The sequence below is a fragment of the Panthera onca genome, chromosome A3 (assembly GCF_046562875.1).
Source record: "Panthera onca isolate mPanOnc1 chromosome A3, mPanOnc1 haplotype 2, whole genome shotgun sequence".
NCBI classification, from domain to species: Eukaryota; Metazoa; Chordata; class Mammalia; order Carnivora; family Felidae; genus Panthera; species Panthera onca.
In genome coordinates, this window is record NC_138341.1 from 57,664,731 (window position 1) to 57,692,625 (window position 27,895).

At 47.5% G+C, this 27,895-nt stretch overlaps 2 protein-coding genes across 4 annotated transcripts in view; one reads left to right on the forward strand and one right to left on the reverse strand.

The window, feature by feature from the left end:
- Positions 1-1,817, forward strand: part of RAB1A (RAB1A, member RAS oncogene family) — a 30,402-nt gene extending 28,585 nt beyond the window's left edge. The window contains exon 6 of the mRNA XM_060604526.3: positions 1-1,817. Within this exon, the coding sequence (XP_060460509.1) occupies positions 1-198 (198 nt within the window). The 3' untranslated portion in view covers positions 199-1,817.
- CEP68 (centrosomal protein 68) lies at positions 1,661-27,889 on the reverse strand. Of its 3 annotated transcripts, XM_060604445.3 has the most exons (7): positions 27,741-27,889; positions 16,754-17,159; positions 13,609-15,132; positions 11,842-11,964; positions 9,334-9,430; positions 5,745-5,917; positions 1,661-4,844 (listed from the first exon to the last, which is right to left on the reverse strand). In XM_060604445.3, exons 2-7 carry the CDS (start codon positions 17,114-17,116, stop codon positions 4,821-4,823), a joined length of 2,304 nt encoding a protein of 767 aa, XP_060460428.2. In that variant the 5' UTR covers positions 17,117-17,159; positions 27,741-27,889; the 3' UTR covers positions 1,661-4,820. The 3 variants fall into 3 exon arrangements, with proteins under 3 accessions (XP_060460428.2, XP_060460424.2, XP_060460436.2); XM_060604441.3 differs by lacking the exon at positions 1,661-4,844 and having other exon boundaries at positions 5,140-5,917; XM_060604453.3 differs by lacking the exons at positions 1,661-4,844; positions 16,754-17,159 and having other exon boundaries at positions 5,140-5,917.
- Between the last annotated feature and the right edge of the window lie 6 nt (positions 27,890-27,895).

Here is a 27,895-nt window from a genome sequence, read left to right on the forward strand (position 1 = left end):
GAATTTGCGGATTCCCTTGGAATTCCATTTTTGGAAACCAGTGCTAAGAATGCAACGAATGTAGAACAGTCTTTCATGACGATGGCAGCTGAGATTAAAAAGCGAATGGGTCCTGGAGCAACAGCTGGTGGTGCAGAGAAGTCCAATGTTAAAATTCAGAGCACTCCGGTCAAGCAGTCAGGTGGAGGTTGCTGCTAAAATTTGCCTCCGCCCTTCTCTCACAGCAATGAATTTGCAATCTGAACCCAAGTGAAAAAAACAAAATTGCCTGAATTGTACTGTATGTAGCTGCACTACAACAGATTCTTACCGTCTCCACAAAGGTCAGAGATTGTAAATGGTCAATACTGACTTTTTTTTTATTCCCTTGACTCAAGACAGCTAACTTCATTTTCAGAACTGTTTTAAACCTTTGTGTGCTGGTTTATAAAATAATGTGTGTAATCCTTGTTGCTTTCCTGATACCAGACTGTTTCCCGTGGTTGGTTAGAATATATTTTGTTTTGATGTTTATATTGGCATGTTTAGATGTCAGGTTTAGTCTTCTGAAGATGAAGTTCAGCCATTTTGTATCAAACAGCACAACCAGTGTCTGTCACTTTCCATGCATAAAGTTTAGTGAGATGTTATATGTAAGATCTGATTTGCTAGTTTTTCCTTGTAGAGTTATAAACGGAAAGATTACACTATCTGATTAATAGTTTCTTCATACTCTGCATATAATTTGTGGCTGCAGAATATTGTAATTTGTTGCACACTATGTAACAAAACAACTGAAGATATGTTTAATAAATATTGTACTTATTGGAAGTAATATCAAACTGTATGGTGATAAGTATTGTTTTAATTCTTATGGTTAAAGGGAAATAGAGCCTTGCATTATACTCAAAACAGCCATTTGTGTGTGCAACCAGGGCACTGTAGACCTATCTTAGAGCAGCATCCAATATGCTTTTCAGATAATATATCCAGTAAATGACCTAGGGAGGCTTCTGTGCTGTATAGGGATTTAACCAGGCTAAGTGGTTCAGGGAGACTAAATTATATGGAAAACAAGTTTAGAATGTATGCTGTCTAGTCTCTTATCTCTGATCCTTCTCGAAAACCATTTGAAACGGCTTCATCGATCAACATTTTTGTTAATTCTTCTGCGGTAGAGGTGAAAAGCAGCACATTTTTCCTAACTGGCAAGTGATCAGACTAATGTTGTGTGCTGATACTGTTTCTTCAGTGCTCTGAGTCAGATGTCAACTATCTTATCCTCCACAACTGTATAATTTAGGTTGGAGGAGAGTTAAAGCATTAAAGTAGAAAGCAGGAAATTTACTATTGATTGCCCTAATTTTAGGAATCATATCCCTAAAAATTAACCAAGAACACAAATGCAGGGTGGGAATGATAAATGAAAACAATGTATTTATTTCAGTGGAATTTTGCACATGTGAAAAATTTTGTTAAAGAGCCTAAGGTTTGTTTTTATTGTGGGGAACAAAAATCTTTTGCTAACGATGGCATTTTGAGGTGGTAAAGTCAGAGATGGTTTCCTTGGGGTTGAAATAGCAGCCAAAACATTGTTAGGCACTTGGGATGTGGCTGTTGGCAACACATTTTACGGTGGGATCTTTAATCCAGTGATAAAATTTTAACTAAAAACAAGCCAAAAATGATAGGTTTCTTTATTTTCACTGAACAGGCAATTGAAATACATGGTACAAAAATAAGTGGTAAGATTATTGTAAAATGAAATGGACAGAATATTCAATTTAATTTTCCATCTGAGAATTTCACAATAAAATCATAGTTTACTTTGTATTATAGATGTGCTTGTTGGATCTATTCATCCTCGCATAAGGCAACTGAAAAATCCCTCAAGTTACCAACAGTTATGTGGGTGAAGTTGTGTTTTTTTTCGGAAGTTTGTTTTTTGCCTTACTGATACCGTATAGAGGGGGAAAGAATTCAGAAGCTATTTCCTAGAACAGATGAAGAATACAAATGTTAGTGTGATGCTGTGCACTTCAGTTTATACAGCAAGCTGTTCCAACTGTCAGCTTACTGGTGAGCTAGCAAGAAACATTACATGAACTTATTTTAAGATGTAAGCATATTTACATACTTATTTAGGTCTGAAAATCTAGTGTTCTTTCCCCCACAGCAGTCAAGACTGGGCTTCCCGCAAGATGTCTCCGAGTACAAACGCTTCAAGTAATAATTTGTTCATTTAATAAGGGGAATTCCCACTTGTCATATTTTAATGTCAGTGGCTTCCATGAATTAGCTATGGGAGTAAGGGAAGTGTTCTAAGCCTGATTGGTTGCAATCTCTGGGAAGTCCTTGCAGAACGATAGCCATTCTGGCCTGAGCAAAATGTCCCGTTCTTTGACTTGCGACTGAAATTGCCTTTAGCATGCATGCTGCCACTGCAGCATCTTTTAGGTCAGCCCTACTTTATGTCCCCAGTTAAGCTGAAAAACAGCCCCGTATTGATACTGTCTCCTATCTGCAGATGAGCCTAGCCACGGAGCTGCAACACAAACCCAGGGCTCGAAACCGCCAGTCCAGCTCTTAGTACTACCACTTGCCCGTGGACTTCAATTCTACTGATTTAAAGGGACTACTAGGAAAGTTTACGACAGGTAACTATGGCTATGTCAGTGCAAGCTAACGCTGTCCTTCAGGCTCATGTGTACCAACTGCAGTCGGTGCAGTGGCCAGCCGGGCTCTCTGCGAGTCTGACCCCGCCACGTTTGCCCATGGAAATGCTGCTGGCAGCACCTTCCTGGGATGAAACGATTTCAACCTGAGTCTTCAAGGTGGTCTTAAACTGCTTATAAGCACTGCTAAAGACATAATTCACGGTTCTGTTGATACTCTTCAGTGGCATTCATAGCCAGGTCCCGAGTATCTTCAGTCTCACACCTTATTTCAAAGGAGATAAACAAAAGTATCTTAGATCCTATTTCTAAGTAAAGTAATACTTTCCTGGGAAACGGGTTATTCCGAAATAAAATACTCTGAAAATTCCTGTCAGGTGAAGCTGGTAATTACTAGGCTGGATGGGAACAGAATGGCATACTCAGCATTCAGTTGCTGTATCGTTGGCCAGTCTGTTTCTGTAGGGTTGTCATCTTAGGTTTTTTGGTGAACCTAATAGAAACTGTCTCTCATATACTAGCAAATAAGTGGGTTTAATGCCTCAGGGCTATCCCGTAACACTCAGTAGAAAGGCACGTACCAATTTTAGCCACAAAGAGAAGAGAAAATAGATCAATTCAAGAACAGAGGCCATTAGGGGCACCTGGTTTGGCTCAGTTCATGAGATCAAGGCCCACGTCCAGCTCTGACGGTGCGGAGCTTGCTTGGGATTCTCTCTCTGCACCTCCCCTGCACATATACTCGGTCCTTCTCTCAAAAATAAATAAACATTAAAAAAAAGTAAAAGAACAAAGGCCATTAGACATATCTGTCGTTCCTAAGGAAATTTTACATATAGAATTATTTGCTCTGGAGGGGTTTTATCTTCTTAAATCTCACTATGGAACCAAGATTAAAGGCCTGAATTTCTTTTAAAGAAGGTAATTTTGTATTAAATGTTCTGTTCTGAGGAGTATCAGAAATCTCGTGAGAATAATTGTTCTAATGTCACCTTTAGATTTAAAATGATCTGTGCATTTTTTATAAACATAAGCTCTTCCTTTCTTAAAAGAACCCTCCTCAAATGAGAATCTGGAAGGAGTTTGAAGAAAGATGTTTAAGTGCAAAAAATCCTTTCCATAAGTCCTAGCCCACTGTAACGCTACAGATACGGGGGGGGGGGGGGACACGGACAGACATGCTTTCTTCCGTGTTCATTCATGGCACAAGAGAAATGTTTTAAAGGTTGTTTTTTGTTTTGTTTTGATTTTTTGCAGAATTGGTTACCAGCAATAGCTGATCGTTTTGCTTTAAAAAGCTTTACAATTGATGCTTTAAATGGTTGATCCATAGATTTCTTTTTTTCCCTATCAAGTTACAGATCATGCAACCAAACATTTCCCTTTTTTCCTTCCCTACTGACCGCACGCCCTTTTCTTCCCTGATCTTGGACTGTTCTTCCAAGACAGAGTAGGAATGCGTGGATAGATGCGTCCTCCTAGAGGTGCCCTTTAGGTGTGGATAATCAGGTCCATAGTCTTGCAAAGCTCAGTAGCAGTTCCCTCTGTCTGACACGTTTTCCTTTAAGATCTTAGGCAGGCAGACGGAGCATTACTAGGCCCCTAAGATAACTTAAAAGGTGTCCTAACAACCCAAAATAATTTGAGAACTATTGATTTGGAGACTTAAAGTCTCTTCTAAAATCTTCAAGGGGGATTTATAAACCTAAGCTTAAGTTTATGAAAAGACTCAAGTTCCTGGCCAACCATTCAGTTTTTTCAGTCTCCTGGGTCTTCTGGTATGCCTGAGAATTCCACGTATTTGGTACCTTCTCTCTCAAACGAACCTTCTTTAAATGACCTTTGTATCAGGTAGACTATTTTAGGAGCTCTGCTCTTTTTAGCTGGATTGAAGGGGATGAAAGGCCTGTAAGCCTTATTAGCATTATTTTATCAAAAACTGCAAAGCCACATGCTTTTGTTGAGAAGCACCAAAAGGAAAACCTTAGTTTGGAAGGATTCATTTTAAATAAAGATAGGAACTCAATAGCCCTTACTTCAGGGAAGAGAAAGGCATTTTAAAACTAGTTACATTAGAGTTAAGTTCCCCCTGTGATTTCAGCGTTATAAATGGCTCTTACAAGGGCTTCCTGAAAGCTTCCCACCAGCCAGGTTTTAGCCGACAGATTACATCTCTGCCTTAGAAGATGCCTGAAAGAGAAAGAGAAACATTTTTACAGGCAGAATGCAGCAGAGGAAGAAAGGACACCCGCAGGCACTGTGTTCATTTTAGAACTACAATGACTGTTGCTCAGATTTCCTTGATGCAAGTACAGGGCCTCCCTGTCCCAAGTGGACACACCTGGATTTTATCCTTTACTTTCACAGTGAAGTCTTACCTAGAAGGTCTGTGAGTGACGCACCACATTTTGGTTGCAGGAGAGGAAGTTTCAGGGAAAGCAGGTTGGGCAGTGGCGGCCCCACACTGGGCACGAACCCCCTCTGCTCTCAGCTCCTTTTCCCTATCATTCCCTGTTGGACTTTCCCAAAGATGAAAAGAAAGTTGTACTGTTAAGTCTCCAAGGCACGTTACCCCACCTATCCCCTAGCCCTTTTTAGAAGGGAGTTTGCAGAGATCATTGTTGGGAAGGGAGGGGTGAGGATTTATCAGTAAGTTGCTTGAAGATGGGCCAGAAGAGCCTCCAGAACAGGCAGCCTGAGAATGGCCCTCTACTGGAGACGCACACATATAAAAAAGTAGGCACAGAGGAGTTCTGCCACTGTTGTCTTTGAGGGGTTGGAGGTGAAGGGACTGCCACGGAAGTGCGAGCATGGGGCACCCTAGTCCTTAGTGGGCAGTGGGGATGAAACGGAGTTAATGGAAAGCACCTCAGTGAGCCAGCTTCCCACAGGAAGACCCCCAACCTTCTTCCTGGCAATGGCAGCATCTCCCTTTTTCAGCGTCTGGGTCTTCTAGCATCTCATTGTTTCAGTCACTCTTGGTTCAACAGTCTTCAAAGAGACAGCCAACCTTTAGAGCAGGAGCTCTGTACCCTCACCTGGCACTGGGGTCCAGTGGACACGTTTTCTTCTCTCGGGTTGCCTACTCACCAGACTAATCCCCTTCACGTCGGTGCTCCTGTGCGCCACTGGCGTGTTGTCAGGGATGAGGGTGCAGCCGGCCAGCATGTCCAGGGAAGCTAAGATGGCATCATACAGGCGATCTGCATGGCTCTCCAGCTCACTGGGCTGCTTCGAGATCCTCCCGAGGACATCCTTTAACACTAACAAATGAAGTTCAAAGCATTTAAGCCAAAAAAAACCAAAAAACAAAAAAAAACCCCAACACCCAACATGTGTGTTTTAGAAGAATCATATATAAGGGTGCAGTGTTTTACACAAAACAGGAACGTGGCAATAGTTTCAGGATGTCCACTCTTTTTAACGGTGACTCTCTAGGGACTGGTGTTTGTTGTGCTGGAGAATCTGTGTTGTGAACTTATGATTAAAGCGGAGCAAAGAATCTCACTGACTGGTGTTTGTTGTGCTGGAGAATCTGTGTTGTGAACTTATGATTAAAGCGGAGCAAAGAATCTCACTGGCTTCACTCTGGATTTACGTAATTCACCAAAAGGCACAGAAACAGGGTGCTCTGGTGACTGGTTATCATCATCTGACCTTTAGAGTTAAGACACAGGGCACACCCAGACCCTACGGGGCAGGAGGCTTAAATGAGACGAAACAATATGCCAAGATTAGGACACTGGGCCCCGCTGCCAGGTTCCTAACAGCTTCTACTGGCTGGGGAACTGTTACTTGGCATGTATGCAGCTAGTCTGGGAACGTATTTGGGAATGCTCGTGAACCTTTTCTGGGCCCTAAGCGAACAGACTTCAAAAGAAAATTACCTGAAAGCAGGCTAAGTAAGACAAGAGGTTAGTAAGGCCAAGATTTCCTCCTACAGGCCAAGTGTTCATTTGCGGAAGGGATAGGCTAGGTTCAGAGTGCATCACACACAGCAGGCTTGTTTTTCTTTGAGAAACCTTATTTCCTTTGTGAAACACAAAGGCTGCTTTAGCTTCCTGAGCCTTTATCAGCTGTGTTAACACTCTCTCTGGTTTCCTGCTACAGCTGCAACATCTGCCAGCAGCGGAAGGGAAAGGGGAAGCTGCGTATCTGCAGGGGATGCTGGCAGACGGGTGGCAGGAGAAGGGACATAGGCTCGCTGTGCCGAGATCAGGCCCCCGGGGAAGCCACATGAGTGCCATGTCATCTGGGCGGAGTGCCGTCCTGGCGAGGCCCGGCAGAGGAGTGCGGCCAGGGTGCACGGTACAGCTCGTCTATAAGAGCGACTGGGCTGGATTTTCCCCTCCAGACCTTTGCTCAGTCCTCCTGTGTGTTTGTCAGAATTCGGGGACCTTTATTTTTTTTTTTTCTAAACATTTATTTTAGGATGTTAGAGTATTTGGTTGGGGCCAAGTAAAAGGAAAGCTGGGAGTAAGAATGAAGTAATCTTTCCCAGTAAGACTTTCCTGTTTTAATTGAACACATACACACAGGAGCCTGAATCGTCACTGCTAAGGAGTGTGGGCTCCAGAAAGGACTGGCGACACGGGCACCCAAGCACTGAGCCTAAGCGCAGCGAAAAGCCAGCTGCCCACAGGGAGGCCTCGGCAGGAGGCTGAGATGGACATTTCGGAGGGGGAGTTAGTTTGGTTCTTGTCCCTACAGTTGCACTGGTGATTGCAGAAGGAAGCAGGCCGTGAAACTGGGTAGGAGTGCTTGTGCCCAGGCTCTACGGACTCTGGAGGTGCGCCCCACAGAGAGCTAAGCAGTCCTGCACATAGCTGGAGAAACCCTGTGCACGTCTAGGGGAACTTGTGATGTTCACACGACACCAAAGTTCCTCATTAGTCCAAGCCGAGGACGGGAGGGGCAGTGTGTCAGTCTTAAAGAGCCTGCGCATGTATCTGAAAATCACAGAAACCCCAAATGCCTTACTTTGGCAGTAAAATACCTTTAGACTCCTTTTGAGACAAGGGCAAAGTGAAATGTTATTACAGATTAAGCACCGAGAACTATTACTGGATTGGTTTTTAAATGAAGGTCAAAGAACCTGTAGTTTTTTAAGAGGCCCACTGTTCATGCGGCCTCTGGGAGAGTTTCCTGGTATGGAGGGCTTTCCCTTCCTGCTCAGGCCCCTGCACTTCCAGACACAGCAGCAGGGGAGTCGGCAGAAAGGGGTTTGAGCCAGGCTGCCACTCCTTGTATGGTCTCAGGCAAATTCACAACTCCGAGGTGAGAGTAAGAAGAGTACCTATCTCACGAGGCTGGGATTAAATGGGAAAAAAAAATTGGTACATTAACTACTTCACAGTGCCTGGCACACGGTGTTCAGCACGATGCTGATGTAACTACATGCAGCAGAGCAGGCTGACGTACTGAATTCTGCCCCCGTAAAACCCAAAAAACCCTAGTGCAAGAGCCAAAACAAAGGCCTCCTGAGGGCAGGGGATTGCCAAGGGCTCACATAATTCACACTGGATAATCCCCGCCAGAAATCCTTCAGTAGTTCCCTGTCCCATTGAAACCCTTCTGCCTGTTCACAGCTTTCAACCCTGGTCATTTTTCTCCCCAGGGGAAGAAATGTCTGGAGATATTTTGGGTTGTCACAACTGGAGAAGAGGTGCTACTGGTATATAATGGCCGAAGGCCAGGGATGTTGCCAAACATCGCAACACACAGGACAACCCTCCTCACAAAGAAAGTATCGTGGCCCAAGATGTTGATAATGCCCAGGTCGAGAAACCGCCCTATACCGCCTGCCTAACACGCACCCACCGCTGCTGGTCAGGACAGTGCCACCTCACTGCCTCTCGAGCCCGAGGGCCCCGCCCAGCTTTGACAATGTGGTCTGTTCCCGGGATAAACCACACCTCACTCCAAAACTGAGGCATAATCTACATGGGCTCTTTTAGCTCTTGGTTGTTTAGTCTTCTAGGAAATGAGGGGCTGCTTTGGCGATCCATCAGTTCTCTGCTTTAAAGCTAGCATTCCCCACCTCATCCTCCCCCTCCCATCTGCCCTCAGCAAGGGCAAGGCCGACTGTAAATCCTTGCACCCTGCAGGCTTAGGCATACTCTTAATGTCTGTGACCTCACATTTTCCTAAGTGGGGAGCCCATCCTACAGAATGAACTTGAGCTTACTTGGTATACCACTATCCACCTGTCCCTTTCTCTCATCAATTCACTTCTTCCCTTAGTCTGCTCCCTTAGAACAGACTGGCTGCTCTCAGATGCTGAAACAAGTCTCCTTCAAGGCAGAACACAAAGCAGATAACCAGAGAGGGGTCCAGCCTGTGCTGGGATAGGAACGGAACCCCTGAGGGCTCCCTACTGTGTATATCCTAACAGAGAACCAAAGACCGCTGGATTAAAACCAGCACTCCTGTGCAGGTCACTACCAGGAAAAGGTAAAAGTGTGTCACTCTTGCAGGCTCCAGGCCTTCTACTCAACTTACCTTTCTGACCGTGACTGGTTCCCCCTGTGGCCGTGGGGCAACGACAGTGGGAGGGCCGCAGCCACAGGAATCTATGGCAGTTGGGGGGAGGGGGGTCTTTACCAGTGACAGTGTGGCTCCCTGGACCTGCTGCCGAGGGATGGAGCGCGGGCTCAATTCAAATCTTCAAGCATCTCACCTGGGGTGTTATCCAACAGGCACTGAAGAAGAATCTCCCCTTTCTGTAAGACACTCTCAGTCAGGGACTGGTGTTCATCTATATCTTTCTTAAATTGCTTAAAGCATATGAGAAAATAAAGAAAAAAAGCTTCGTTACTATTGTTCTATAAAACTTACTCAAAATGATCCTCTGCAAAGGTAGTTCTATTCCCCTCTCACCTGGAAGACAAACCCACTCGATCTTCAGAATTCCCCAAGTAAACAGTACATTAGTTTAACTCTCCCTTCTTTGATTCTTTGAACCCAAAATAAATACAGAGTCAATCTTTTCTTTTGTTTACAGTCTGACAAAAGAGTTTTCTTTTCCCTGGCAGAGCCTGGTTCATGAACAGCTTGGGGGGCAGGGGTTCTTTTTGTTATACCTCACTGGGTTTTCTTTAAACTCACAACTCACTATGGGATTCTCAAAATACAATGTCTTCTATTCTAACGGACCTGGGAAGTGAGAGCCACGTAAGAGGTGCCTCGACCCATTTCTTCCCGGAACGTCCTACTCTGTGCAGACCTTGGGGAAGGCATCAGGGAAGCTGTGAGTCTCCCAAGTAGCTGACTTTTTTTCTCCTCATGGGTACCAAGTGTTATTATAGCCGACTGTTTTGATGTTCCTTTAACACTAAGACGTGTAAAGTCAAATCCATGACAACCTTTAGTACAGGGTACAGAACTTGGTGGTTCACATTCTCAAGTTATCGTTTTACTCTTGGATTTAACCATATTCTTTAGTTTTCTTTTGCCCTAATACCTATGCTGATTATTTTATTCTTTAGTATTCTCTAGTTTATATGCTGCCATAAACCTACCGTGTTAAGACAGAGAGTGAGACAGAGTCACAGTAACAACATGTGGACACACACACACTTGCTTGTATGAGCTATCTAAGCGGGGGGGGGGGGGGGCGCCAAGGCAGCTCATACATATTCATGAGTCCTGCACCATTCTGTGTGGGGAAGGGGCTGACAGAGCTGTCGTGCTTTATGACACAGCTGTGTGGTGACACAAGAGGGACAGTCTTCACTGACTTGTGAGGGTTAACTCCCAGCTCAAATCTCAGTTCTACCCACAAAACAAGACAGCTGCTCTGGCCAGCCTGGAAGGTGAGGCAGAGAAGGATAGTGAGGGATACAATGGAGGGAATGGACTTGTTCTACTTGGCACTTGCTCTGACGGGGATGGGGCCGAGGCACTCTGGAGAGACCACCCAGATAATTCTGAGGGCAACTTCCAGGCAGTTTCCTCTCCCCACAGCGGTACTGCCCCTGGACCCCCAAGGGGTGAACCCTGCTCAGCTACACAAGCACACTCAGGAGCTGCGCGCAGAGGGCGCTGTCACACTCAGCCTTCTCCTCCTCCCTCCAGCACACTCTGGGCAAGGAACTCAGGGCCACCTCTCTCCACACAGCAGGAAGTAGCACTCCCACTAAGGCAGGACAGCTGGCTACCCAGTCGAGGCCCCTCCCTAAATTTTACTCGGCTCCAAGCTGGAACACCAAAGGCCTTTCCTCCCTCCCGCCAGGATGTGCCGGGGGCTGGGTTGGTGCTACTCTGGCTGAGGCAAGGGTCAATAACATCTTCCTCTGAAGGCACTTGATTAGGTTACAGAAATTCAAAGAACTGTCTCAGAAAACCCTTTCGAGACTAGCATCAGGCTCAGACCACAATTCCTAACTACCTCTGCTCCTTCAGAAGAGGTTAAAAATGCTTGGCCAACCAGACAGTGCTACGGGCCTCTGGGTAGTTCAGTCAAGGTTAATGTTATACTTTGCATAACTGTAGAATTGATCCTCCAATTCAGAACACTTCTGAGAATGAAGGGGGAACCTGTTGATAATTATTCTAGAACAGGCACAAACTATCATTCCAGATACACCTGATCTAAAGTCAAATGAACCAGAACACACAGAGACGTTAAAAATAACGGAACCTTAATGAAAAAGAGGCAAAAAACCCCCAAAACCAAAAAACCCCAAAACAAAACACACAGAAGCAAATTCCAGTCAGTGCTTTCCAAAAGAACTTTCTGTGATGATGGAAATGTTCTATCTGCATTGCTCAATATGGTAGTCACTAGACAAATGTGATGCCCAGACACTTGTGGTTGTATCTAGTGTAACAGAAATAGGAATCTTTAATTCTCCTTCATCTGAAGAGCCACATGTGACTGGTGACTCCGTGACTAGTGCAGATCTATACTTAATCCCTGAGACATTTGGAAAATTACATTACAAATCATCCCTAAGGATATTAGACAGAGGATGAATAGATTTTCTCCAAACTCTTCTTGGCCTGGGAGAGAACTACATTTTGCAGTTTTTCAACAAAAAGAATTTGGAAAGGACCTCTGATTAGATTTCAGGTAGAACAGTCAATTGTGCCGTAACATACCGAGTATCAGTTATTTGAGCTTTTACTTTGTAATCAAGTACTTAGCCACCACTCTGGTGGCTAAGAAGCCAGGACCACGTATTACCCGGTAAAGCTGCAGAGAAGACTTGAGACCTGTAAGATTGGACTTGGATGGAATCAGGTGGTCGGTAACATCTGCTATGTTATACAGCCAGCGGATCAGCTCTTCCAGCTGACAGCAGAATGTCTGTAGGCAAATAAAAGAACACATGGTGTTACTGACCAAACTGCTGTTTACATTTGCAATCCAAGGGATTCTAGGAGAAAGACTGCACTTTGCTGGAGCGTTCCCTCACTTGAGGGGTCACTCCCCTCCCTCCCCCCAACCTGTTCCCACCCGGACTCCAGACCTCTGCCAGCGCAATATGAAGAGCCCCACCTTGGCTGTCTCCCCTCAGCCTTCGTGACAGCAAAAATGACAGGCTGAGAAAAGCCTGCTCTGCACGTGAGAAGAGAGCAGCTAAGGGGAGGGGCCGTGGACAGGGAATGGCCCAAAAGCATGCCAACCACGGAAACCAATTCTCGAGTGAGCACCAGTGCTAACTTTGTTAACTGTCCCTGAGGAAAACAGAAGATAAATGACTATAATCGCGACTAACTTGAACCTACGGCAGGAAACCAAGTGAATTACAACTGCTCGTCCCTGTTCTGTTCCCACAATGCCCAGGGCACCTGGCTCCTAGACTCCTGCTGGCCACTCACCCTAGGGAGGCTATGAGACAAGCACTTTGCCTCGCAGTATTTCAGTCTTTTATCACAAAAGAGGCACATGCTAACATTTGTCCTACCTGCTTCACGGGACAAATGGAAACATCTGCATTGGCTCATTGGTTCAAGGTTTTCCAGCCACCTGTGCTGCTGTGTGTGTGCAGTGTCCATGCGCTCACCCAGGACACAAGGCCATATGTGGGACTCTCCATGTGCAGAGAGCCACATACCTGAACGTCCTAGTGTCAGGGACTATACAAAGCCCTCAACAAGAATTATTTCACGTAGGGGTGCCTGGATGGCTCAGTCGGTTAAGCATCCGACTTCAGCTCAGGTCATGATCTTGCAGTTCGTGAGTTCGAGCCCTGCATGGGGCTCTGTGCTGACAGCTCAGAGCCTGGAGCCTGCTTGGGATTCTGTCTCCCTCTCTCTGCCCCTCCCCCACTCGCACTCTGTGTCTCTAAAATAAACATTAAAAAAAAAAAAAAGTTTCATTGTAATCCATACAACATCCCTGAGAGGCAAGGCTCCACATTTTACAAATGAGCAAACTCAAAAGACTAAGCTGAAATTCCAAATATGGCAGTGTTATGATTGAAATTCAGATCTGCCTGATGCTGACGACCTCATTCCACAGGGTATTAATTCTATCTCCAGAGAGTCATGAGTCCACAAGAGGTTTGGTGATCAAAATGTCTTAGGAAACAGTACATGAAGTGACTCTAACTCCGAAGTGCCACCACTTTATCAAACTGAAGCTCTGAGGAGTCCTGCAGTCAAGAAAGTCATTTACCATTGTTTAGTTCAGACAATCGAGCCCGGACCTTTTTCGTGCAGAATACCTCTTAATCCTCAAGGTCAAGAGCTCTAGGAAGCAGCCAGGAGTAATGGTTAAACTTAGGCTCCAGCCCTTGGGTGGGCAAGTTACCTACCCCTTCAAGGCCTTTCTCCCAACTGTGAAATGACAACAATAGTCCTTATCGGGCAGAGGTGTGAGAATCAAGTAAACTAAGGCACAGCACAGTGCCTGGCACATGTAAGTGCTCAAGGTCACTAAATTTGATTCCCCGTGCACTGGCAGAAGAGCTCCCTCTAGGCAAAGCCTCTTGAACGTGGAGTTTACCTTCACACACTGCACGAGTGATTCTTTTCCGGGCTCTCCTTTCCCAGGAGGCTGCCCTGCAGCATCTAGGTCTAAGAACGCATGCCGATCCCACACAGCTGGCAAAGAAGAGTGTGCTCTCAGGGGTCCAGAGGAGACTCCCAGGGCCTGGCTGTTCCCCAGACCGCCTTCCCCTGCAGAGCCCCTTGCATGGATGAAGGAGCAGAGCAAACGGTGGTTCTGGCCCTCAGGGCCCCTGGACCCTCTGAGGGCAGCCTCAGAAGGAAGCTGGCTTTGGCTAGAGTCCGACGGGAGGGAAGCTGGCCCATCGCTGTCTGACACGTCGAGGGAGGTCTGCCCTTCGGCAGCCCCCGTGGGCAGGGTTACCAAGGTGGGGATGGAACCTAGATGTGAAACTAAACTAGAAACCTGCGTCAGCCGAGCGGGCAGGGCGAGATACTCGTCATCACTTTCCACCTCCTCTTCTGGTTTCCATCCAGATTCTGTGCAGGCAGGGTGCCAGACACCCTGGCTGGCTCCCTTCTCTCTCTCTGTCCTGGGCAAGGGCCACCCTCTCTCCCATGTCCTCCGCTGGGGAGAGCCTGCCTCAGGGTGCTTGCCCATGGGTAGCCAGTCCTTCGCACCCCTCGGGGCTGGCTCTCTGCTCTCCCAAGGAGCATCCCTACCGCCCGGGGCTCTGGGGGTAGATGTGAGCTGGTTACAAGACGCCAACCCCACACTGCCCTGCTTCTGGGGTATGCCAGAGGACCACCGCCTAAGGCTTGGCTCTCCGGGCCTAGAGAATGGCAGGGCAGAGGCCTCTGCTGATGGGCAATTCTGGGAGCCATTAGTGGGTGACTTCAGGGTGCTCGCGGGGGAAACAGAAAAGCTATCCAGGTCTACACCTGAGTCCTGCAGCACAGGGTCAGCCAGCACATGGCTGTCAAGGTGCTTTGGGAGGTGAGGCTTGGGCCTGAGTGGGTAAGTATAGTCCAGCAGGTCTTCGTACTCTTTATTCGGGTTCCAGAGTGGGGAGTGGCGGTCGGGGGAAGGAGGTAAGGAGTCTGGAAGCACACAGGCCCAGTACTCGGCCTGGAAGGAGAGGCGCCTCCTGCCCAGCCCAGGAGCATCAACCCCAGAGGACGCAGGCTGTGGTGACCACTGGAGCCGTGGCACTGACCCCACAGAGGGGGCTGAGTGGGGCATGGCCAGCTCCAGGGAGGATGAGACCTTGGCAATGGAGCAACTCTGAGGTTCCGCCTTCTCCTGGTGACCCTGGAGACTGCTGCCCGGGGAGGAGGCAGAGACGCTGCGGCTGGAGAACTGAGGAACAGCCGTCCCTTGGCTCACCACAGACCTCCATCTTGTCGGGAAAGGGAAACCTGAGCTGTGAGGCTGCTGGCTGAGGTCCAGCACCCGTGGCGACTCAACTGGGGACGGGTCATCTTCGGTATCAGCATCATGTCCTGAGCAGAGACCTGTGGCTCTGGGAACAGTAAGAGTCTGAGGTAGCTCCTCTGAGGCAGAAAGCCTGGTCTCCTCCATCTGTAATGACAGAGGGAAGAAAAAGCAGTCAAGTAAAAGCAAAGCAAACCAAATTTCGTTCTTAAAGGACAACTTTGGAATGTTCCTTGGGGGCCTAGACGATATTCAGGAAAGGTCTTGAAATTAGAGTCTGCTATCCGATGCAAGAACCGGACAGCGTGCGGCTAGTTTCCGGCACGGAAACTCTGCGTGCTCCGGGAAGCAGACTGCCCTCCCCAAACCGATCTCGCCCTCTGGCCTCCATGCAAGCAGAGAGCAGGTGCAACTCCGACAGCTCTGTCGTGCTACAGAGCCCGCCACCTAACTTCTGAGAAGCGCATCCCGGGCAGAAGAAACCTCTGACTGTGTGAAGGAAACACATCCAAACCAACGGGCAGGGATCCACCAGGCCACACCCTGCTCCGCTCACACCTGCGGGAACTGAACGCTGGCAAAGCGAGTCACGCGTTTCAGCCTCTTCCCTCTGAGTTTTTAATCTGCTCAGTGAAGAACCTGCCCCGGGGGAGGCGGGATAGCACACCGGTTAAAGGCGTGGGCTTTGGAACCAGACAGACTCGATGCCAACCCCTAACTTCCACCTTCCAGATGTATGACTTTGGGCCTCACTTCCCTCATCTGTAAAATGGGGATGGTAACGGTACCACTTCCTCAGGACACGAGGATGAAAGGAGCTCACATGTGAAAAGCACAGGGTAAGAGCTCAACAAACAACAGGTACTACAACAAGCAGCCCATTTTTAGTAAGCTCACAAAATAGCCCATTTCTATGTTTGCTTATGTGCTTCCTGCCTCACTGAATCTCTCACGGGTGCCCTGAACGTCCCACCACCCCTGGTTCCCAGGCAGATGGGTCCAGTTTCTGTTTTCTCCCAGACAGGCATACTCAGAGCATCCTCACAGGACAGAACTGCATGGGGGCAGTATTCAGCAGCCGAGGCCAGAGTGATACTAACAAGATCAAAGCCATTCTGTGGAAGGCCTTGGCAAGCAGAACATAATAGGATGCCAGAGCCGGAAGGGACAGATCATTCAGGTCACCTTCCCAAGGCCCTCACCTTTCTGAGGGCCTGAAAGACTTGGTGATACGTCTGAGGTCACAGAGTCAAGGAGGACTCCTTGATCCATGTGACTCGTACTAGGCAAGGCTTCCCTGCAGTCAGGGAGGCGCAAGAAATTCTTCCCCAAGGACGGTGCCGCCTACTACGGGGGCTCCAAGCCTCTGCCAGGTTCCTTGGGTCCCAGGGGATCCAGTCTCGGAGCCCACAGCCCTGGACCCAAGTCTCCTCAGGGCTCCCCCTGAAGACTTCAGACCACCAAGTCAGAAACAAGACACGGCCCCGTGGTCTAGCCCTCTGGGCAACAGATCTTGGCCATAGCATCCCCAGTCTTCACAAGGTCACCAGTCACACTTTTGAGGAACAGGAGACACTGTGGACAGAGTCCCCAGGGCCCAACTCTCCAGGTGAGCCTGTAAATCAGAAATCATCACACCCAGACTCCCTTAAGTCCCCACCTTGTACAGAAGCTGGGAAAGCAGGTAAGAGGGTGAGAAGAATGCTAGAACATACTGCCAAATGACCACATTAGTTAAATCTAAAGTCCCATTTGCCTTATCACCTACCTGGCTTTCCACAGAGTGCAAAAGGTCTCCAGTCCCCGGGCCAGCAGAAGGAAGCAGGCAACCAAGAGCAGGCTGAGATCTACCAGCTACTGGCTCCCTTCTGGTGTTGTTGGCCTGTGGCTGGTAGGCTCCAGAGGGGCTGGGGCCAGCCCTGTCACAGCAGGCAGGGGCAGGTAGCCTCTCTGTTCCCCACACCGGGGATGCAAGCCCTCCCTCAGCTTCCAGGTGTGGTGGCTGCTCCTGCTCCCCGCTCGTGAGCCCTGGGGTGTCCACTTCCTGCTCCCTGCAGCTCCACTGCCCATAGGACAGGGCCTTGGTGTCTGCGGGGGCCTCCACCTCCGCCTTTTCTTCTCCCAAAGCCATTGAGATGTCACTAGGTCAGTGTTCCCCTGAGGCCTTCAGCTCTCTACAAAATGGGAAAGAAAAAAAAAAAAAGATGTATTTTCTGCATCTGTGTCCAGGAAACCTTGCTTTTTAATGATTAAGACAGACATTTGCACAGTGAAGGAAACCACCAACAAAAAGAAAAGGTAACCTACTGAATGGGAGAAGATATTTGCAAATCGTGTATCCTATAAGGGTTTAATATCCAAATATATAAAGAACTCATACAGCTCAATACCAAAAAACCAAATAATGTGATTTAAAAAATGGGTAGAGGACCTGAATAGAGATTTTTCCAAAAAAGACACAGATGGTAAATGGACTCATGAAAAGATGCTCAACATCACTAATCAGAGAAATGCACAGCAAAACCGCCATGACAGGGCAGCCTAGGTGGCTCAGTCAGTTAAGCATCTGGCTTGATTTCGGCTCAGGTCATGATCTCATGGTTCCTGAGATGGAGCCCCCTGTTGGGCTCTGCACGGACACCAAGGAGCCTGCTAGGGATCCTCTCTCTCCTTCTCAAAATAAATAAACAAAACATTTAAAAAAAAAACAAAAAACAACCATGACACATCACCTCACACCAGTCAGAACAGCTAGAACAAAAAGGACAAGAAATAACAAGTGTTGGCAACAAGGTGAAGAAAAGGGAACCCTTGTGCAGTGTATGTAAATTATTGAAACTGGGGCAGCCACTGGGGAAAACAATATGGAGGCTCCTCAAAAAACTAAAAATAGAAGTACTAGATGACCCAGTTATTCCACTTCTGGATATTTACTGAGGAAAACTGAAAACATTAATTTGAAAAGATGCATGCACCCCCATGTTTATTGCAGCATTACACGGAAACAACTTAAGTGTCCATCCATAGTGAATGGACAGAGAAGATATGGTGCATACATACAATGGAATATTACCAAGAATATTCAGCCATAAACAAAGAATGAGACTGTGCCATTTATGACAACATGGATGGACCTAGAGGGTATTATGCTAAGTGAAAGAACTCAGAGAAAGACAAATACCATATGTTTTCATTTATATGTGGAGTCTAAAAAACAAAACAACAACAAAAAGAAACAGACTCATAAATATAGAGAACTAGTGGCGGCCAGAGAGGCGGCGGGTGGGGTTGATGGGTGAAATAGATAAAGGGGATTAAGAAGTACAGACTTCCAGTCATAAAGTAAGTAAATCACAGGGATGAAAAGCACAGCATAGGGAATATAGTCTATAATATTGTAATATAATCTATATACTGAAATAATGTTGTATGGTGACCATACTTATCCACTTATTGTGGTAAGCATTTTGTTAAGTATACAATTGTTGAATCACTATGTTGTACACCTAAAACTAATATGTCAACTATATTTCATTAAAAAAAGAAAATTAAGGACAACCTCTTTCCTCCCTCCCTCTCTCCCTGTTTTGGCCAAAGAAAAGAAAGAACAAATGGTGTCTATTTCCTCTGAAGAGAACACAGGTCTGGCTTTTCCTTGGCCCCAGAGCCTTCCAAAGGGGATGCAGGAGCAAACCATTTTGTCCTCTGCTTTTATATGGCCTGTACCAGCCCCAGCACCAGGTGCCCAGGAGGGTCAATACAGGTCCAAATCAGAGACCAGGCTTAAATCCACATTTTCGTCCCCATCCCTTTGGCCTAGTGCCACTGGGGTAAGGGGCCCGGCCTGGGCCCTCCCTGGGCCAGCCCCACGACAGTTCTTTTGCTGCAATACTCCCATCAGCAGGCAGCTCTGGCCTGGCTCTGACCGCTCTGCCGTAGGGAACAGCAAGTCAGGGCAGGCTCGGGGCTTGGCTGAGCCCAGGGTCTTCATACAGTGCCTGCTTTTGCCTGGCAGAGGAGGCAGGACCCTCTCTCAAAGCACAGAAACCACATCCCAGGCGGTGGAGCAGGTAGCGATTTATTCCTGCCAGAGAGAGAGCAAGCAGCAGCTCTTCTCCCACCAGCTCGGGTTATGATTAACTCGCACTGAGGGAAATCCAGGTGGGTGACAGTGGTAATGGCCACAAAGCATGCATGCATATGACAGTGAGAGCCCTGGGCCGGCTGGAGGGCAGGCAGGTGAGGGACAACCTGGGCGAGCACTCACGGAGGGAAGACGGAACAATCTGGGAGCTGAAAGTGAAATAGGCCTGTTCCAGTAAGAGCTTCAGGGATTACAGACAGAGACTAGCTCCCCTCAGCCTAACAGTATACGCAACAACTGCCCCTGGGGGCACCGGTGGACGGGGCCAGGCCAAAAAGCTGGAAGGAGGGAACGACTCCCATAAGATTTGGAAGGGGAACAAGGGAAGCAAAAGTGCCCAGGATTTTGGCGGTCACCTGGAATGCACTGGGCGAACCTCAAAGCTAGAACCTGGACAAAAATAGCCTTGTTTCCTCAGAGACCAGGAGAAGCAGTGATAGCAAGAGGAGGTGCCAGGAGGAGCGGGGAAGGCGGAGGCTGAAGACTGGGGCTCATCCTGCTCAGCTTGCACACCGGGGAAACCAGGCGGGGCACAGTTATGTCTTCAGAACACCCCGCCCGGTACTGGAAAAGGGTCCTACTCTGCTTGCCTGGGCACACGAGGCTCCAGACCCATTCGGAGGTGACTCTAAAGCAGAGCACACAATTCACATTGACTCTCTTCTCACAACCGCTGCATGGGGCAGAACAATTTTTTTGACAGGTAATCTGTGGATGAAATATAAAATGCACTGCAGATATAAGTCTCCTTCTGTCCTTGTCCCCATTCCTCACTGTAACAAGCTCCTGCATGATGCAGGGCATTAAGACACTGCCTGGCACACGGAGTGTGCTGTGGGTCAGCTGGTGCCAACAGTGTCATGGGGGGAGTGTAAGGCACAGAATCAGTGTAACAAGTCACCTTACAGGCAACAAAGGAGTCCAACAGAGAGAGAAAAAGCAGCCAATTTCTCATATAACTCAAGCAAAATATTTACTACTAGATACTCCCATAAAAACAGGTAAACAGTCTCATTGATTCTGTACATAGGTCTCTCACTGAGCTCTTGATGTACATGCAAACACAACAATCTATTTCACCCTTCTCCCTCTTTTCATAAAAGTAGCACTGTACAGGACACCCTGTTCAGAACGCTTTCTTTCCTTTTTTCCCTCTAAAACACACACACACACACACACACACACACACACACGCACACACACACACACACACAGTATCTTGGACATCTGTTCTCAACAATACCCAGAGAGCTTCCTCTTTCTTTTACGTCACTGCCCAGTACCATAGTCCACCTTAAAAGTGTCACTGTCCCTTTATCTGTGAATACTGGGATTATTTCCAATCTTTCCTTATTACAACCCATGCTTCAACGAACAACTGACCAAATAGAACCATCAAGGGCACATATCTCTTGCATGCATGCTAGCACGTGCACAGCAGAAACATCCAGAAGAAAAGCTGCTGAGGCGAAGGGTACCTGCACATACCTCAGCATACGTTACCAAGTGGCCCTCTAAGGCATGGCATCAATTTATACCCCAACCAGCAGCATGCCAGAGTGAGTTTCCCACGGGAGGCAGGTCCTCTTATCTTCCCTCACAGAGGGGGAGACCAAGGCTCAGAGAGATTTAAATCCAGGACTGTGTGACTCCAGAACCCAAGCTCTTTCTGAACCATCAAAGGCAACAAGTTACAAAGCAGAAAAGTACATGAAGGAGGGAAGAGAATGACAGGACAAAGAGATGAGTGACCAAGTCCTGTTGCAACATGTTCATGGAGCCACATCCTCACCTTGTGGCTAGTTAAAAAACTACACATGAAGCTGTTGACAGGCAAATTCTGTTTTCACAACTAGAGAAATACGTGGAGACCATGAACTGGGAAAATCTAACCTGTAACCCCCAACTTCTACTGTTGCTCCATTCCTAGAAACTCTCTCAATGGCTAGAGTCAGGCCTGATGGGTGGCTAATTCTCCCTCCACCAAAAGGGTGTGGTCTTGCAACGAGGGCTGAAATATGATGCTGGGGCAAAAAAAGGGTGCAAATGATCGGTCTTTGTTTTGATGATGTAGTTTTAATTTGTCCTGTCTGGACCTCATTATTCAAAAAGAAGCTATCCATTTATTCTGGGGGGTTGGGAGTGGTGAGCTAGAATTATAAGCTACTTAGAAGACACCCTAGGTAACTTTCAAGTGTACAGACAAACCTGAACTAGGTTAACACTGTCGCCAGAGGCCCTTGAGCAACCAGGTAAGATGGTCTGAGACTGAATGATTTTCATGGAAACAGTACTGCATAAAAGGCAGGTTTATTTCCTCAGTCTGGATAAACAGTCTTTTCCTAATCTTACTTATTAATCTGCCTACCAAATCATGCTCTCCCCTTGGCTCCACAAGTTATGAGGAGACAGATACATGTGAAAGAAAAGATTTCAAAGTCTGTAAGAGTGCATTTCAAGTTGTATATAAGATGCTACAGAATACAAAAGTAGAAGTCAACCGGGATAGAAATAATCAGGGAAAACTGAAAGTGATGACTGTTGGAAGCAAAGGCATTTTTAAAACATCAAACATGATGAAGTGGCCTAGAAAATGCACAAGTTTTAGATTTCTGAGCCTCAACTCCATCCACGCTTGCCAGGTGGGCAGCTGTAATACTGCATGAAGGTCCAGCCCTCATTTCTATAGCTTCATTACACATCATTTCTTCTAACTTTCTGGGGTGAGGACGGAGGTAGGGGTTCCACTTAGACACTTCCAATGAGAAGCAGCTTAACTCCTTTTCAAAGCACCCATTTCAAAGACCATTTCAAAATGGTCTGCTCTGGACCATGAATATGACTTGTGGTGTTGAACCAACACTGTCTCCCAGGTCAACAGCTTTACAAAACCTACTACTTACTCTGTGGGGGGCCTCCTTGCTCAGAGATAACGTATCTTACAGAGTTCCTGCGAGCTAGCCGGCCTCCTCCCTACCAGGGAAGAACCACAAGGTCGGAATGAGTGCCTGGAGCCCTCGGAGCATAGACAACGAACAATGAATTCAACCCTCCATCTGAAAAATCTGTATGTCCCAGAACTGCCCTGTCCTTGGCCAAACCAAGAGACAAACCACATAAGCTTCAGGATAGTGTAGCAACCACCTGGACTCTATTAAAATTCTTCATTAGTCTCCGGCAGAGGCCATATGACCTACCAGATATATATAATTAGGAGTGATGTAGGCTTGGCATCCGCTTGCCCTACAGTAAAAATACGCTCATACGTCACGTATGTGGCAACGCTGACTCTGTAAGCCTGGACATCTGACCCTTCTCGTGCAGCCCTGTCACAGCTGCCAGGCCTTCCTCCCACTCACTCCCATCCAGGATGGACAAAGGAGGGCTGGGAATTAGGGGGAGGGATGATGCCCCTCTCTTAACTAAACCATTCTGAGAGAGGAATGGTCAACCAGGGATCAATCCTCCTCCAATCAAAAAAGGACTACCTGCCAAAAAAAAAAAAAAAAAAGACTATCTCCAGGACTCATTAAATCACAACCTCCCTCTGAGATAATCTGATTTATACCAACTTTGCCAGGGAAGCTGTGTACAGGCAAGGCCCATCTCTGTACCCAAGCACACAGCCAGCCACCTGTACCAGCCACGCAGACTACGTATTACTTGACAGAGCAAGCCCTACCAGTTTAGGGGCCAAAGGCTTCAAACTCCTTGTGTTTTCACAGGAGGCCACAGGTATAGGCGGCAAATGCCATGCACACATTGCGGCAGAATCTGGCCAGAGAACCAGACAAAGAGGCTCTTAGTACTATTGCTCTTTCCCTAAAAACATAAAACTGCCCACAAGGAACAGGGGAGGGGGCAAGGTAGGATCCAACATCTTCAGGTTGCTGGAAAGCTTCTGGGGGAACTAATTTATGGGAGAAAGAAGCTTAAAGGCAGAAGCCAATCCAGGCGTGGGAAGCACCATGTTGGGGGTAAATATATATGTGGGGGAGGCCAACAAAAGGGGCAGTCACAAGAGGCCAGGGCCTGCCTCAGAGCGGGGTGGGTGCCAGGAATGCTGTGGCTTTGAGCCACAGGTTTGAGACTGGGAGGTCAACAGCCAAGAGCAACCGCCATTCTACCTGCTCCTTCCCTGGCTGCTGAAGACCCCAAGTCCCTTAGTCCTCCACACCGACCCTGTCTTTCCCTGTGGGGCAGGTCACCCTGAGCGCCGCGTCCACCTCCTTTGAAGGTTCAAGCCAAGTGAAAAGGAAGAAGAGGTTCAAAGCTATGGAGGGTAAACGTGTTTCCCGTGATTGGTAATGGGCTGATGCCATCCTCAGGATGCTTGGGCACCAGCAGCCCCTTTCTTTTTCCTCCTAGGGCGACTTCCCTCTGTTCTGCTTAGAGTTAGAGACAGTCCTCCAGGGCCTGAGGAGGAGCCACTGGCTTCCTCTAAATCAATTTGGTGGGAGGGCTGTGGCCAGGCTGCTCCCCTCACTTTCTCACTCGCTCACTCACAGGCTGACTGGGACCACCAGATAGCCGTGCAGCAAGGCCAGTCTTCTAACTCATCAAGCAGGTCTTCAGAAGGCCTCAAAAGAGATGCAACTACCACACCTACAAGGAGCTTGGCTGAGCTCCCAGCCTCCTGTCCACTGGAACGCAAGCTCTCTGGCCTCCTCTGCAAACTGTCCCCATCCAACAAAACTCAAAAAAACTACAAGGATGTGGAGGACTCAACATGTTAACAACCGTATCCTCTATTCCCACCATAGAGCAGGCAGAAAACCAGCTTTCCTGTAACAAAAATCTCTCCTGCTGTCTAAGGAAGCTGGCCCTGGCATACAGGGTTGCAGCTCCAGAGGCCACTGCTTTTACTGTCCTGGGCATTTTCTGTGAGGTAGTCAGGTCACATGTATGAAGACTGATAACAATGTCACTCACTGTACCAAAGGATCCTCTTTTGGAGAAACCACTGGAGAATTCTCTGGTCTCAGTAACAAAAACAACTGTTTCACTGAACAGCCAGTTTGTTTTCACTTCATAGGTATTGGCAAAACTGATAAAATTTTCCTCTTTGCATTGACTACTAGGAAGCTCAGGGCCAAATCTGCAATCCTCCTCAAGCAAAAAGCTTAGGACAGAAAGGCACTCACCTTTTATACTATTCTCACCCCTGACTTCCTCCTACTTTTCTTTCAACCTATCTGCCTCAATTACTTTTATTGAAAAATCTTGTTATACTGAAAGTACCTTGGAATGACTTCTCGAATCATTTTTTGGAACAAAATATATCAACTGTTAAAAACGGGCGCCTGGGTGGCTCAATCGATTGGGCATCCTCCAACTCTTGATTTTGGCTCAGGTCATGATCTCACAGTTGTGAGTTAGAGCTCAGGCTCCACACCGAGTGTGGAGCTTGCTTGAGATTCTTTGTCTCCCTCTGCCTCCTCCCCCACTTGCATGCTCTAAAATAAAAATAAATAAAGTTAAAAATTAAAATAGAATTGTTAAAAATAGAATAACATAATAGGAAAAAAAAAGATCGTAAATCCAAACCCATAAGGAAACATAATCTGTTTTAGCAATACTTCTAAAAACCAAATGCAAGTACTTATGTTAGTACCTTTCTACAAAGTGTGGTCTACAGACGAGCAGTATGTGCATCACCTCAGAGCTTGTTGGGAATGTAGATGTTAAAGTTCCACCCCAGAGTCTTGGAATCAGAATTTGCATTTGAGCAAGATCTCAAGCGATTAGTAATGTTTCAGGAGCACCAGGTTAATCAGTAAGCCTGTTTCAGCAGGCTGGAAAGGAACCACTACAGTGGCTTTGTAACCATTCACTGAGTGCTTCTCTTTTTTTTTTTTTTTTTAAGGCTTTATTTTCAAGTAATCTCTACACCAAATGTGGGGCTCGAACTTACAACCCCAAGATCGAGAGTTGCATGCTCTACTGACTGAGCCAACGAGGTGCCCCAGTGATTGCCTATCTTATGCCAGGTACACTTGGGAAGGAAATTTATGATCCATGTCCTTAAAGTCTTTGCAATAGGACACTAGAAAAAGTTCACATCTGTGGCAGGTTTTTAATATAATAGCTAATTATAAGTATGTTACAGCTGGAAAGGCATATCCAGAAAGAACCGTATTCCCTAGAAAAGATTCAAGATTCATTATGCCTACATTAAAAACAGAATCAGAGACCAGAATTCTCCTGTGATAGTTACAAGTGAAAAAGAGACAGCATTTGTCTTGATGACTCCAAATAATTTAAGAGAAATCAACACAGTTCAAGGGGACCTCCAGCTGAAAGGAAATGTACAACTTGGCCTGCTTCCTGCCCCCAGAAGGTGGTACAGGAAAACCTGGAAGTGAGGCAATAGCCCCTAGGGGTTGTATCTGCCACCTCTAGGTCTGGCAAACAGGTCTAAAGCCAATGAGAAGGCTTCTTCCACTTTTCACAGTGTTTGTGAACAACTTCAAAGACAGGAGACAGTTTCTTCATGTGAACAAAGTTCTAAGAAAAGAAGCCACCCCAAGTCCATCTCCACAAGCTCTGCCATTCTGGCTGAAGCAATCATCCTGAAGATTTCCTGTTAGCCACAACAGGCCCCATCTGTTTTACTCCTCTGCTCTTACAGGACCATTCTGGGTATCAGACCACATTAAGAGTATATCAGCTCCTACTGCAGTACTTGGCCAAGTTATTATTTGGCACTTCATCAATCTGTAGTGGGTGGTAAGGCTCTAAATGAATAACAGTCTCCTATGGAATACTTTTGCTATGGGGGGAAAATCACGAAAGGCTTAAGGACTTTTTAAAATCAAGCCACAGATAAGGACTAAAAGGCAGAGAGACCCTGAAGGGTCAAGTACTATATAGATACTTAATTCTAGTAAATCTATTGAAGTATCTGTTTATTTTTATCCTAACAACTGCTAACTGCTCCTGAACGTTTTCTTTGAGCCATGAACTATGCTAAGCACTTTATATCAATATCTTTTTTTTTTTTTTTTTGTACTAGTTTTTGAGAGAGAGAGGGAAGAGCACAGGAACCCTGGGAGGGGCAGAGGGAAAGAGAGAATATTAAGCAGGCTCCACACTCACTGTGGAGCCCTAGGCACAGCTCGACCAAGGGCCCTGGGATCATGACCTGGGCTGAAACCAAGAGTTGGACGCTCAATCAACTGAGCCACCCAGGCACCCCTATGTCAATATCTTATTTAATCCTCAGAACCCATGGAGCAGGTACTATTATAACTCCTATCTTACAGATAAGGAAGCTGAGGCACAGAGAAGTTAAATAATGTATCCAGAGTTAGTAACTTGGCAGATAAAGCCTGATTTGACTTAAGAGAGCCAGAAGTCAACAGCTTCCCTAACCAGTAATAATAACTGGTCCAACAAATTAAAGGAATGAAAATTTTTGCTTTGCCAACTTTTGGCTACACTGCTGTTTTTCTGTTTTCTTTTGGCTTCGTCCACTGAGTGCCTTCTCTGTTCCAAGCACTGTGCGAGGAGCTGAGGAAACCACACAACTTGACGCTTGTAAAAAAAAGAGGCAATAGAAGGTAGCCTAAAGGAACAAGAGATTATTAGCTGTGGGGTGGGGAAGAGCTTTAAAAGCTTTTCAGAAGAGGTGAAACGGAGTTCTTTGCTCTTTTCAGTACTGAGTGGTCTAGCATTGACCCAGGTGATGGAGGCAACAGGATGAGAAGTGGTGACCTGTACTTCTTTTAACCAAACCCTAGGCAAACTGATCTAGTACATTTTGCCTGGCATTTTAACAACATCCTTCCCACCCTAGATCTGGGAGCTGTTAGGGTGTTTATGAATACAGCGTATCGTGCAGGCCCCACTCCCCACCCCCCGAGGAATTCCCAGTGAGGTCCAATCTGCTCCCGCACTGGCAGGTTTCCGCTGATTTTTATTACAAACAATACACCGAACCCAACCAAATAATTACAAAGGGCCTGAGCATGTGCCTCCAGGCTGCTGAGAACACTTCTAGTGATGACAGCCGAAAAGGGTGGCCTTTCTAAGCAAAAAAGCAAGACATTTTGCGCTTTCCCCTCGGCAGCCGGGGGCTGCTGCATTCACGGCACGAAGAAAGCATCATTCGTCTCCATCTTTCTCGTGGGAAGGGCCGTGAGCTAGTGACAGAGGGTCTCGGCGTTAGCCCCGACCGGAGCAGCGCGAGCCCCTTACTCCCTGGGCCCCGGCGAGCGCACAGGGTAAACAGCACACGCCCGGGAGAGGCCGCGAGGGAAAGTGAATTCGCCCGGGGCCAACGAGACGCGCAGCTGCTCGGACCGGAGGATACGTGGACACGCGCGCCCCCTCGGCTCGGCCTCACCGAGCTCAGGCTTTTCCAACCCGGGCCTCCTGCCGCCGCGCCCCGCACCCGCCGGGCCGCCTGCAAGATGGAGGCGAAGGCAAGAGGCGCCCCTGCCCCCTGCCCCCCCCCCCCCCCAGGGAGGCTTTGTGCCCTTCCCGGCGGGGTACTCAGGGCCCGGCGACGCGCCCAGCCCGGCCTCGCAGACCTGGAGCGACCGCTGGGCAGAGGGTCCGGGCGGGCGGGAGCTGCAGAACCCCGACCCCCGTGCGGGAAGCTGCCTACCTTGCCTCAAGCGCTTCGGACTCCCTGACCGGGCCTGCGGCGCCAGCAACACGACGCTGCGGCCCCGACGCGGGGGTCCCAGGTGGAGACCGAGGCCCTCACGCCTGAGCCCGCTACGCCCGGGGCGGGACCGAGCCCCGGCCACGCCCTTCGGG